The sequence below is a fragment of the Poecile atricapillus genome, chromosome Z (genome assembly GCF_030490865.1).
Source record: "Poecile atricapillus isolate bPoeAtr1 chromosome Z, bPoeAtr1.hap1, whole genome shotgun sequence".
Classification (NCBI taxonomy): Eukaryota; Metazoa; Chordata; class Aves; order Passeriformes; family Paridae; genus Poecile; species Poecile atricapillus.
In genome coordinates this window covers 64,782,041-64,795,626 of record NC_081289.1, presented here as the reverse complement: position 1 = coordinate 64,795,626, position 13,586 = coordinate 64,782,041, and the positions used below count along the sequence as shown (strand labels likewise).

The 13,586-nt window shown below is 38.7% G+C and overlaps 1 protein-coding gene across 2 annotated transcripts in view; it reads right to left on the bottom strand.

Annotated features, from left to right (window-relative positions):
- Positions 1-13,586, bottom strand: part of LOC131572920 (low-density lipoprotein receptor-related protein 6) — a 114,755-nt gene that overhangs the window by 56,013 nt on the left and 45,156 nt on the right. For both annotated transcript variants that reach the window (XM_058826365.1, XM_058826366.1), the window contains exon 3: positions 9,111-9,308. In XM_058826365.1, coding sequence (XP_058682348.1) covers positions 9,111-9,308 — 198 coding nt within the window. The remainder of the gene's footprint in view (positions 1-9,110; positions 9,309-13,586) is intronic.

The window sequence follows — 13,586 nt, the reverse complement described above, 5'->3', positions numbered from 1 at the left end:
TAACAGGAGAGTATATTAAAGCAAGAAGCTTGAAGGTGTCTTCTGCTAATGACTCTGAGTACAAAGAGACTATAGTCATTACCCTTCTTTCACCTTAGCTTCTGGAAAAAGATGCATTCTCTTTAAAGCTTCTATTTTTTTTCTACTTATGAGAAAAAGATATAGATTCCCTTGCTTGTCACTCTAGTGTTCCAATTCTACAACAAATGAAATCTTCTATTTCTTGGTATTTTGCACTCAAAAGCAGGACATATTATCTTTTCTTTCTCATCTCTGTCTGGAGTCAGGTATATATTTGCTTCTAATTAAATGCATCAACTAAGCATCTTACAAAAGACCATTGTAATATAACTTAAAGCTGAAGCCTGCCAGCCAAACAGTGAAGCCAGAACGACACAACACATTCTGGTATCATACCAAGTATAAAGGCATTCTAAATCTGCAAACATTTTAGCCAACCTTACCCTCAAACCCTAAATATCTTCAGATTTGAATTTTAGTTTAGAGTAGGCTTGGAGACTAAGTCTTCATGTGTGACATATTGTGTGACTTTTGATAAATGACACATATAACATTTTGTCGTATGAAACAGAAGCAACGGAAGTCCAAAATTCTCAGTATAATTAAACCTGCACCCAAGACAGCATTCCCATAACAAGAGAAGCCACATTTATATGAAGCATCCTGACTATCTTACTTTAAAACAAAACCAACCAACCAAAACAAAAAATACACAGAGAGGAATTTTACATGTGATTTATACCCACCAGTAGTGGGAATAAATCTCTGAGTACAATAGCTTCTGTTAGACATGCCTAACTTTCAAACAACCATCTATTCATATGACAATGCATCAGGTGAACTGTGGCCCTTATTTAAACCAGCCCTTATCTGGAGAGATTCAGGATCCCTTCATTTGACTGTGCTGTCAGTCACAGCCTTTAAGCAATTACTCCTCAACTCGTATTATTTTTCTCAGCAGATACTAGGTTGCAATGCATGAAGATGGCTTTGGGCCCAAACACAAGTGTGTATTTCTTGCATCTCATTAAGATTAGTATTACCAGTAACATGTACTCTATAATCTTTGTTTCCAGCAAGCCATTACAAGGTGATAGCTCACTTCCAACCAGCAAAACCAGCAGGGCTTTTTCCCCCATGGAACATCCTCCACAGGCCACACTTGCAGCCCTGCCGAACAACAGCCACATAATGCGTGCCAGCATGGAAGCAGTGGCTTGAGTTGAGCTCAGTGAGTCTCCACACCCTAATGAGGAGCAGGAGGAAGGGTCTGGAGAGTCCAGCTATTAAAAAACAGGAAAAGGAAGAAGGAAAGAGAGCAAAAAAGACCTTCTGCTTTGAGCAGCTATGCTTCAGCACAACTTGCACTAGGAACTGCAGAGCTCTGCTTTTGGCAAGCAAGACAGGGGGTCCTGACTTCTGCCTTGACTGATTATTTATTAAATACACCCAGGTGGATGAAGAGGACCAGCGTGTCACCTGTAGTATTCAGCTGCTGCACAAAGCTGGTGGGAGCAGGTGCCTTCCACCTCCAGGGTGGTTCACAAGCACATATACAGGGTCAGGGAGTAGAGAGGTCTCCACATTCCTGGCCCCAAGCTGGGTTCCAGGTACAGTGCTGCCATCAGTTGGGCTGATGGGAGGGGACGGCCCTTTGGTAGCAGCTACATGATCAGGCCAGGCATGACTGGAACAACTGATACGACAGCAAAAGGCACGCCACCCTATCATCCTTCACCAAGCTCCTTGGTTCCTTCAGACTGCTGCACTTGTATCATTAGCCTCATTTAGAAAGAGACTCCAGAGACAATGGGAAAGTGAGAGCTGGGGATAAGGAGCAATGTTATTCATTCAGGAGACATCCCCAGGGCTTCAGCAAGATGTAAATTTGCTCTATATTAGATGGTACTAAGCACACACTAACTTTAATAATCTTCCCTGCACCAGGCATATAATCACAAAAATTTGCCTTAAAATCTGGATGGTGATTGACATTTAAAAGGCCAACATCTCTGTTGAGTTGGCTGGGAAGGAAATGCATAAAGGGACAGAGCAGAGAAGGAAGGTGAGAAGAGAAACAGAGAGAAAAACAAGCAGTTTTCACAGAAATTAAATTCAGTCTGTGTTGAATATTATGATTTCCCAAACACAACTATCATCATGGTAATCAGAGATGCCATTACAATAAATACTTGCTATGGTAGAGTTTTCTACTGTCTGGAGAAAATATAGATCCCATATAAATATATTCACCTATGTTCTATTCTTACTGTGTTAAAGAGTCCTGTGAAACACTTTGTGAAGAAAAGGAAACAAATAATAAACAAGTTAAAGCAGGAATTACAAAAGGGACTACTGAACTCTGAAACAGAATAGATACATGAAACTTCATAGACAGTCTACCCAGTTTTATATTAACAATGACAAAAAAGCTCTTGCTTCAGGATAATATGCATTTCAGACAAATACTAAACTCACTTGAAATAAAAATTAAAAGCAAAATGACCAAAAAGCATTAAATTCATATCCTTTATTATAACCAGGATTTCCTCAGTCTGCCTTTATTTCTTTTTGAACTAATAATAGCATTCAAAGCAACGTTATAGCTATGAAATTTACTAATTTAGATCAGCAAAAGAAAGCCACCAATGATCAAGATAATTTAAATTTAAAATATCATAAAAACTACTGTTCCTAAATTAAATCCTAATTTCCTCCTAGAATATTAACAGATGTTTTATATCCAAGCATAACAGCATTTCTCCATAAAAGTAATCAAGTAAACACTTTCCATGAACCAAATGCCTTTTATTCTTGCTGCATTACAGTTTTCTAGTCTCAAGATCTAATCAGAACACCTGCAGAAAACCTGGGCTACTTTAGATGTTCTGTCCTGTATGTCTCTAAACCATTTACATTCCAGCTTCACAGTAGCAAAACTCCTTTCAGGTGACTCCTGAGGCTGCCTGTGTTCAGTTGCTAGGGCAGGATATAAGCATTTTTGACATTTATGTTTCACTCCATTTCTCCAGTGTCCCTGTGAGGGATCCCAGACCTATTACTATCTCCCAGGCTATCAGAAAGGGAAAAAAAAAATCCTGCTTTTAGTGCTCATCATATTAAAGAAAGCATATAAGAGGTTTGCATGAAGCAAATTAAAATATTTTAAACAAAACCTTTTTTGCTATCAACAGAATGCTTGATGCTTCAAGTATTAAGAAAATTGCAGGAATTACACATCTTCAGCTTGTGACAACTGGAAATCCTAGCAAGTGGCCAAAGCACTCAGAGCATGAATCAGATGAAGCAGGACCAAAGACTAAGACACACCCATAAAATACCACACGAAGGATGCCACAAGAACGGCAGGGAGCTCTGGTTCCCTCAGCTCACAGGATTTCCTCCCCTGCCAACCTAACAAAAACAATTGCAAAGCAAACTCAGAAAACTAAGCTGCACTTTTTACCATGAATGCTTGTCCAAATATTCCTATCAGAAAACAAGCCTGCTTTTAATTACCTGAGAAAGTAAGCAAGAAAGATAATTTGTGGGATATAATGCTCTGTTTTCAGGCCAAAGTGTTTTTCTCTTTTGCCACTTCTTTAAGCCACAATTGTCACATGTTTCCAGAAAGAATATATAACAAACAGGTCTAGCAATGACATTTCAAATCCTACGTGCAATGAAAGTCTGAAAAAGTCAATCAGAAATCAAATCATGGTTAAGAAATGAAGTCATTCTGTAGGTCATTTTTCAGGAAAACAGATGTTTTGAAGCTTCACTTTTCCAGCATTTTTTTTTTCAGAAGCACCCTGGGGAAGAACCAAGAAATTCACCCTAGCTCTATGTCCAAATCATCTAATTAATTCTGTTTATGCAGGATTCCCTAGCAGTTTTCATTAGGGCATTATTTGGATTCTGCACTGGCCTGTGTTGGTGAGGTATTGAAACAGGCTTCTCACCACTGACTGGTTCCTCTTCCTTGCTTGAAAGCGTTAAGCAATTTTATCCCACAGAAATGTACAGAAAGATCATGAGATTTTATACCTTGTACATAATGTCATGTACTGTACACATTATAGGCAAATAAGGAAAAAATCCTCTTCTATATGCAGGGATACAGTATTTTTAGTGTTTCAACACATCTGCAACTAATCATCTGGCAGACAGACATGAGCCAATGCTTGAAAAGAAAAACTAGAAAAATCAATGCTCAAGTACAAACTTAAGACATTCACCTCTTGCAAGAGCTTTCCTGCTTTCTGACAGTTGCTAAAAGTATGTTTTCTTACAGTGGCCTCAAAAACCATCTCATTAGCACAAACTCTTCCTGGGGGACCTTGTAAGTGCATTTCCCTTCAGCCAGTAACGTGTTAACGTTAATTAGAACTGCTGCTGCAGGGTAAAGGAAGAGGAAATTAATTCAAGAACTGCTTTAGCAGGCCAACCTATCTTGGGGACTCTACTCACGAGAGCTGTCTGCATTTCAGTTTTGTTTAATTAGTCCCACAAAAAGCAACTGTTCTCTCTGATAAGAGCAGGGCAAGAGCTGCAAAAAACCAAAATCATCTCTTCTATGCATCAATTTAGTTCTTTAATTATTGCATTCTGACATGAAAAACTGTTCATTCCTTTCTCTCAGTGGCAAATCAAGGGCATTAGTCATCGAGTTCTTTGCTCTTCGTCTTTATTCTAATGAGCCCAACACTGGAGCAGCTAGGGCTAGTAAATCCCACGGCTAACAGGTAATGAACCATAATCATCCCTGTAACATTTGCAGGAGAGGTTTTCTCATGAATTTATGACTCTACCACATATTTTACTGAGTACTATTGCCAGAGCTGTCATGCTGTATGCCGGTTTTAGTGGCTCAATGTGACTCCAGTCCTACTGGAAGAGGTGAAAAAAACTCCACCAAACCCCAATAATCAAGGCTTATAATTTGTTTCTCTCTCTGCATATTCCTCCCACCAGCCTATTGTACTCTTTGACTTTCCAGACCCTTGTAAACAAGAAATAAAGGATTCATGTCCGTCATGCACCTGGGGTGGGGCAGCCCTGGATGCATGGACAGACTGGGAAAGAGGCTGAAAAGCAGTGTCAGAGAAAGGGACCTGGGGGTTCTGGTCAATGGCCAGTGGGACATGAGGCTGCAGTGCCCTGGAGCCAGGAGGGATATCCCTGTCCTGTGGGCACCAGGCCTTGCTCTGTTCTGGGGCAGCCTCACCTTGAATACTGTGTGAAGTTTTGGGTGCCACAATGTAAGAAAGACATTAATCTATTAGAGAGTGCCCAAAGGAGGGCATGAAGATGCTGAAGGGCCTTGAGGGGAAGCTGTGTGAGGAGCAGCTGGGGACACTTGGTCTGTTCAGCTGGAGACGTGTCTGGGGGGAGACATGGCAGTCACAGCTTCTCCTGAGGGGAAGAGGAGCACTGAGGCACTGAGCTCTGCTCTCTGGGACCAGGGACAGGCCCCGAGGGAACGGCTGGAGCTGTGTCAGGGGAGGGTCAGACTGGACATCAGGGAAAGGTTCTTCCCTCAGAGGGTGTCGGGCACTGAACAGGCTCCCAGGAATGGTCATGGCCCCGAGGCTGCCAGAGCTCCAGGAGCGTTTGGACAGCGCTCTCAGGGATGCACAGGGTGGGATGGTTGGGGTGTCTGTGCAGGGCCAGGAGTTGGACTGGATGATCCCTGCGGGTCCCTCCCAACTCAGGATACATCATGATTCAGATCAAAGTACTTCTCTGAGATATAAATCTTAAAAGTTTTAATTCTTGTGTTGTATCAGGTGTAGAGAGGTAATATTCAGACTGTAGGAATAAAAGAACAAAAAAGTTTCAGATTTCTTACAGATTTAGAAATACATTGTCAGTTTATAGAGAATTCCTTCCAAATTTAGATCTCTGAGGTCTGAACTTCAATACTTTCATACTGTGACACCAATTGAAATATTTTCCTATTTACACTGTATTTTTTCATCTTCCAAACCACAAAATCAGTTTTCTCTGAACTGTTTGAATTTTTTTTTATAGAAGGATGTTAGTTCCTACCAAATATTCCTCTCAAAGCAATTAAAACTTATGCCACCCTACTTTACATGAGACTTTTATAATTGTTTACCTGCTACAGACTCTTTCCCACCACCTCTCATGCAACACTAAAAAAACCTGACAGATGAAATCTTTACTAATCTAACTATCCAGATCTAAAAGACCAAATTTTTATGAAGATATTGTCTTTCAGTAACTCATTTGCCTTTTTCATTTCAATAGCACCAACTTCCAGAAGCATTTATTTTCCCAGATATTAGGTAAAGCATCAGAAAAACTAGTAACACTTCACAAGGATAAAAGAATCTGTTCTGATCAGGAAAAATTTAAAGACAAAAAACCTCAAAGCAAGCAAGTATAAATATAAAGCAGCAATTTAGAAGAATGGTCTAAATATCAAGGAAAACACCAGAACTGGCAGTTTCTAAATAAACTAGAGTCTGGTTTAAGTTAGATTAGGCACTTGATAATGAACTTGTTCTCCCCCACATTTAACTCTTAAGGAAAAAAACCTAACCGACAGCCCTCTTAAAAGGTGATGGTGGAAAATTAGGTGGAGTTTTTTGTTAGTTGCTTATTTTTGAGGGTTTGGAGATGGCTAGGAAAAAAGACGAAAGGCTTTGTGGTTTGGGGTGGGATGTTTTCCACTGAAAAGGAAAATCTAAAAGGTTTTTGCTTTGGCTTCAAAATTAGAAACTGTGTTTTCTTTTCTAGTATTAGTATATCAATTACTGAAAAAGATGAACAAAATAATTAAGAGATAAAATACAGAATTGCAGCTGTAAAATATCACATTGAAAAATCTGAAGTTGTTGAGTAACAAAAACACAGTATCTGCACAAAAACCCCCCGACTTTGGAGAGCCTCAGAAGATATTTTTTCTTAATACAGGCAGAGGCTAAGAGGTCACAGCAGAAAAAAACAACCCCTAAACTCCCATTGTAGAACAGCCTAACTTCTGCAGTTCTTTCCTTCCCCCCCCGCCATGATTCAATTGTAAAGAATAAAAAATGAAACCAAAGAGCCTGGATACAGATGTTGACTGTTTTTTAAATCTTCAGAACTTTCTCACATGCCTAGGGAAAAACAGGTGCTGTCAGAATTGGTTTGTACCTCTGAGTGCTTAAGGGAAATCATATGTGCTTTCTTTTCTAAGGATGACTTCCCTTTCTGCCCCTCAAATAGCAATATATTATCATACTGCCACAACATATTCCTGATAACTGAAATGTATCAATTTAAAAAATAAATCCAACTTAAAGCATTTGACTGTTTTTATGGCTGTGTAAGAAAGAATTAGTAGATCTAAAAATCTAAACTATTAGTCTACACAGGTCTTTATTACAGGATCAACTAATTCCAGAGAATTTTCTGTGGAATGAGATAACTACTGGGAGTCAGGTGATTTCACTTCTGTGCCATGAGGCAGCTGTTGGACACAACTGTCTACACACAGACAAGGCTGATCAGCCCCTTGCACCAAGAAAATTCAGCACCTCCACAGCCTCATCCCCCCAGGTTAACCAAGGCAGAACAGAGAATAAACACCATGAAAATAAAAACAGAATACCAAACCCAAGTATATTTACACCACTGTGGAACGGATCACCAGCAAGAGAGAAACTGCAAAGAAGTCAGTAGCAAAACAAGGTCAAAAAAGCAGAAGTGCTAGCAGGAAACACTGAAGTAGCTCTAGAACAAGAAAGGCTGGAGACACCAGATAAAATAAAAAATACTCAAATTGCTACTGTACCTGATACTTTTTGTCCTTTTCTCTACATTACTTGAAAACTTATGCGACAGTCCTCTTCCTTGAAAGAATCTCTATGAAATATTTCTCTCTTTTTGGTACTAAGTTTTATTTCTTGTGAAACAAATAGCAAATGAAGGACTACTTCAAAATAGATATCCACAGTTCATGTTTTGAATTAGCCAAGCTGGTCATAATACTGATATCCAAAGACACAAATTTAAAACTGCATCCAGCTCCAGGTACCTTCCAGGAACAAACACCATTACAAACATACTGTATGAACTTGTGATCGCTTAAAAGGCAGAGCTTAGGAGGAAAGTGATGTAACCTTTCAAACCAGCATTACAAAGACATTGTGGAGTTCAAAATAAATATCACAGGAAGTCAGTGGCCATGTTTCATGCATGTTGCCTGTGGTCCTACTTGCCAGTCAACAAAACAATAATCTTATCAATAGAATTCATTTATTTATGTCAAATTAACATTTTTGGTGAAAGGTGGGTAAATCCCTAAGAGGCCAAGAGCCTAAGAGAACAAAGAGCATAAGAAAGGATATTTCATGCCCAACTAAACAAGCAGAAACATCACAAAAATTTGCAAAGAGCAACCCCACAAAAAATCATCTCTTCATATGACACCTTGGGCACAAGCTAACTGTGATTTATTCCTGTGTGCAAGCAGTACTTGTCAAAGCTCATCAAATGAAGAGAGTCATTGCCCAAATTAGAGATAAATGTATACACACAAAGTACCAGTCATACCCTTAATTAAGAAGTAGCTGTGACTAGATCAAAAAGAATCCCTTCATTGCTATAAAACTGTTCAAGGAAAACAGTCATTTTAACATAGCTCTCCTGTAAGGACTGTTTTCCACTGATTTCCCAGCCCCTAGGATTAGTGAAACCAAAATGCTAATATATGATGATCCATTTTCTCATATCTTCTGCATTTCTGAAACACTGCACAGAAGACCTACTGAAAAGAGACAATTTTACTATATAGTCTTACACAATTAAGAACGAGATTCAAGGATTTTTTTATGGAACTGGTTCTGAGAAAAGTAATTGGGACGGTTACAGGATAGCCTGAAGAGAAGCACATATTCTACTTCACAGTGCTGGAAAGGTGAGAATGGTGAAGGTTAAAAGTTTCTGACAACACTGGTTTGCTTAAAATTTTGCTAGTGCTAACATAACAATTTGACACAACAGAGATTACAATACTGCTTAGGCAGCATCTTTTAAGAAAATCCCCACATTACACACATAAAACAAAAACTTCTTACCTATGACTTCCGTCCAAATTTGATTTGTGGATGAAATTTAGTTTAGCATCTGCCCAATAGAGTTTCTGCTCCTCATAATCCAATGTCAGTCCATTTGGCCAATATATGTCCGTGTTAACGATAATGGAGCGGCTTGAACCATCCATCCCGGCTCGCTCTATCTTTGGCACTTCTCCCCAGTCTGTCCAGTACATGAACCTACAATTATTTGAAAAAAGAAAAGACAAAAAAAGAAAGCAATCATGTATAAATCTACAATTTTCAATAAAGACAAAGGCACTCACTGTTCTGCAGAGACAATGTCTGTAGACCCCTGCTCTACTGTGTAAGGGTCACATACCTGGTGAAACAAAGCAGTTACTTTACAAAAAGCTGAAGAAAAACAACTTAAGACAAACCCACAGTACTATATCAGGTTATACTTCCATATGTTTCTTTCTTTCCTTGGGTCAAGTGAGAAAGTTGGAGATACCCAACAGATCTTGACAACCATATAAAAATTCATCATTAAACAGCAAAGACAGATATTACAGATTGTCATAAAAGTACAACAGCTTCTCTAATATGTGTCAGAATTTAGGGGTGAAGGTGTGCAGATTTATAGCAGACATAGCTGCATGTGATGCAGTGAAGTGGTTTTGATGGAAGATCAGTTCATGTCCTTTTATTTCCAGAGAAATTCTGAGATATGCAGCTAAGTCAACACACTTAGAAGCACAGCTTGCATCCAGTAACTGAGAAAAACACTCTAAAATCTTTCAAGACTGGACAAGCAAGTTTTAAAACATGTAACATAAATCAATTTTTAAACAAAATTTAACAAGTAGTAGAAAGAGGAAAGCTACTCAGTTACATTTAAGACTGAGGCAAATCGAGGGAAACCACTTTATTTTGGCTAAAGACTAGCAGAGGGTAAGAATATTTGTCCTTTTTCTGCAGGTGGTAGAAAATGGATTTATTTTTGTGAGTTGTTGACAAAATGCATAACTAAACTGAAGTAACATAGAATATAAACAGATCAGCCAAACCGTGTCCATGGTGCTTGCTGTTTTGTTGTTGCAGCTGGAAAAGACTACTGTCCTAAATTGCTTCTCATAACCTCATGACTGCAAGCATTACCTCTGTATCTGTGCTCCTCAGCCTGGGTCAGTCAAAACAATCCAGATTAGGAAAGACCTGAAGCCTTTAATCTAAATCAGATTGTCACACAACCACAACAGGTCAGTATATGGTACCCACATGTGAAGAGGCCTACCCACCCATCCTCTAAAGGGAAACAAATGTGCAGCACATTTAAGAAGCACTTGCAAATGAAGTTTTTCTTGGCAACTATATATATTCTTTTTAAAAAAAAAATTATTATTATTTTAAAGATATGTCCATGTCATATCTTCCCCCTTAATTCATGTCCACACCATGTTTGTTTTAATGTGCATCAGTATCTGTGGACAGAAATGCAGCTGATCAACACAAATATTGTCCTATTTGATTCCAAGTAAGTCATTCTTCATGGAGCAACATGTTTATCTTAACACAAAAATATCTGAAAGAACACATGAGATTTCTGTAGCCATAAACAAGTGCCTAAGATAAACTAGTTTCTCATCAGGAAGAAGGACAAACCACTAATAATTTGTAGATAGGTAGCACAGTAGCAAGGCACCTGGTCAAGCTATGCAGTAAAAAATCACAACTGAAAAAATAAATGTTAAAAAAAAGTCAGGCCACATTTCACCAGTGAGCATGTGAGAAAGAAGAGAGAAAAAGATGAACTTTTAAATTTCTTTAAGACAGCCCTGCTTTGCTCCACCTGTCAAGTCTTAAGACTTTAAAATCAAGGTTAATAACTTCCAAGGCCCTGACCAGCCAGTTAGACTGATTTTTTTGGGCTGAAACAGCTCATTAATTGCTGTACAGCCTCATATTCTTCCCTGATTCACTCTCACCTCTCATGCAATTACTCAAGCAAAAATAGGGAGGGGTAGTTTGGTAAGAAAGAACAGGCTCCCCAGACTTCACAAAACCAGCCCTATTTCATTTGTCAGAGGGAGACACACACACACACAGAGATCTGGCTTTAAGATTCAGTAATATTTCCAATCAGCTCCAGCGACCTCTGTGCACTTTCTTCTACAGTTTGGGGTTTTTTCACTATCACGTTTGTTTTTCTCCACCTTGCTTGAAAGCCTATGGGTTTTAATGTCTCCATTAAAAATCTTTGGAACCAGCTGTGCTCCAGCTGATGACAGACATGCATCTGCTTTGCAGACAAGGTAAGGGCCATTGTCCCTCTTCCCCATCCTCTTCAACCACATTAGTTATTTCAAGTACAAAAAACCAAACCAAAAAAAAACCAAAAAAACCACCCACCACCAAAGCCCATGAGATAGAGCAAAATATTAAGAGAAAAGTAATGTTTTGTGCTAAATCATCTAGTTATACCTTGAAATACAATTAAAACTCAGGAATCTAGATTTTCATTTTACCAGCTGACTCTGGAAATGGTTGTGAGCTGTTATAAATATCTAAAAGAAGAAAAACAACAACAACAACAAAGCGTATTTCTTTTTATATGTGCTTGTAACTTTCAATATTACAGAGCCATGCCCCCCTCCAAAGAGTTAAGGAACATCAAGTGTTTGATATACACTTATGGAAGAGAGGAAGGTTCTTAGACTTAAAAAAAAAAAAAAATTAAAAAATAGTTGGTGTTTTGACTGTGGCTCAGAATGTTGGTTTATCTTAAATTTTACCCATCATCAAAAATTACAAACAAACAGAGAAATAGTTTTGATAGTTTTTTCCTACAAACTGTTTTCGCTGCGCCTCTAAATCTGGCATTTTTTGGGTTTTGCGTTCTGGTGCATAAGGCGAATCCAGGCAAAAAACGTCCTCCTAAATGGCCTCAGAAATCACTATGCACTGTGTAGTTGTAATTTCACAGTTTAGATTTTTGCCTCAAATAGAAGGTTTTGCCATGGCAAAACAAAAACCTAACCAAACAAAAAGGATGAAATAGCATGTCACAGTTCTTTCTGTGCGACGAACAAATATAATATGTAACAGAGCTTTTTTTCCAAAAAACCCATAAAGTCTAGGCAGTCTGATGGCAGGATATCCCCCATCCAGAGAAAAAAAGCTCTCACACTTGCCAAGATTACATGCTTTAATTTAGCAGTGATTTCCAACAGTAAGCAGAGACACAAAGTTATTGCCAGTACCCATCAGCTTTGCAACTTTCTGATCCACAAAGGTTGACTCTCCTGAATGTTATTCAGTGGCAAAAGCAGATGCCTAATTAGGACAGCTAATTGTTTGGTGAGGTCCTTCACAGTGAAGGTCCCAACTCAGCAATTATGCTTGGTTCAGGAACTAAGAACGTCTGAGCTCTACAGGGAGCTGCCAAACTTCAGAGCCTGCAGCAGCCCCTGTGGAGCTCATCAGTTCTGCAGTGGACCCTGTGAAATACAGCCTGCTCCAGCTCTAACAGGACTGGCACTCCTCTAACAAAAAAATACAAAGAAATACAAAGTTAAACATGAGGCACTGGAGTAGTTCAGGAAAACTACACACAATAAGTATGTTTGGTTATTGAAAATAGCTCTTGACTTGAGAAGAAATGTTCAGGAGTTTATGAAAGAGAATTTGAATCAAGTGACCCTTCAGGTAGCTGAATGGAGACTCTTTCTGAGGCAAGTTCACAAAGGGAGGTAAACTGCAATCCAGAAGCACACAGCAGTATTGAAAAACACAAAAAATGGATTTTCAAATAAGGGGACTAAAAGTATTACAGGAAGGTTTCGATAACAAGTTTTGCAGCTGACTGCAAAAGTCAGAAAATATTTCCAGTCCTCCAGGAAAAGCAAAAAATGTACATATAAATTAAATATGGAAATAATTCTTCATAAAAGAGAGGAAGAAATATCCTTTGGGGATACAATCAAGATAAACATGAGAGAAAATATGTTCTTAGCTAGCTGAGAACTGTACTCTTTTACAATAGCTTGTCTCTGTAAATACGTGTATTTATTGATTGAGTGGATTAGTAGAATGCAATTTTCAGAGCTGCTTTACAATAATATCTTATGTTAATATTCAGTGCAGTCAACATAATTTTCTGTGCAAATTACCCTACCTGCAGCTTTTTGGTTGCCTCTACACCACTCTTGCACATACTAAGAACAGCTATATGAGGCATGAGTGTGAATTAAGCAGGGAGCTGTTAGCATCCTAACACAATGAATCTTTTACTTTTTACACTTATTTTGGGTTCAGAAGCCCACAGGTTCCCAACAGAGCTGCGGTTTCCCATCTCTGGTAGGCATGGCTGGTTCTGAACCACATGCCTTAAGCATTGCTATGTATACTGGATAAAACCAAACCAAGATTTCTTACACTGAAAACAAAGCCTTTTTTATTTCTCTCTTCTGCAAGGCATCTGTGTGTCTAGTAAATAACTGAATGACCCAAATGTGC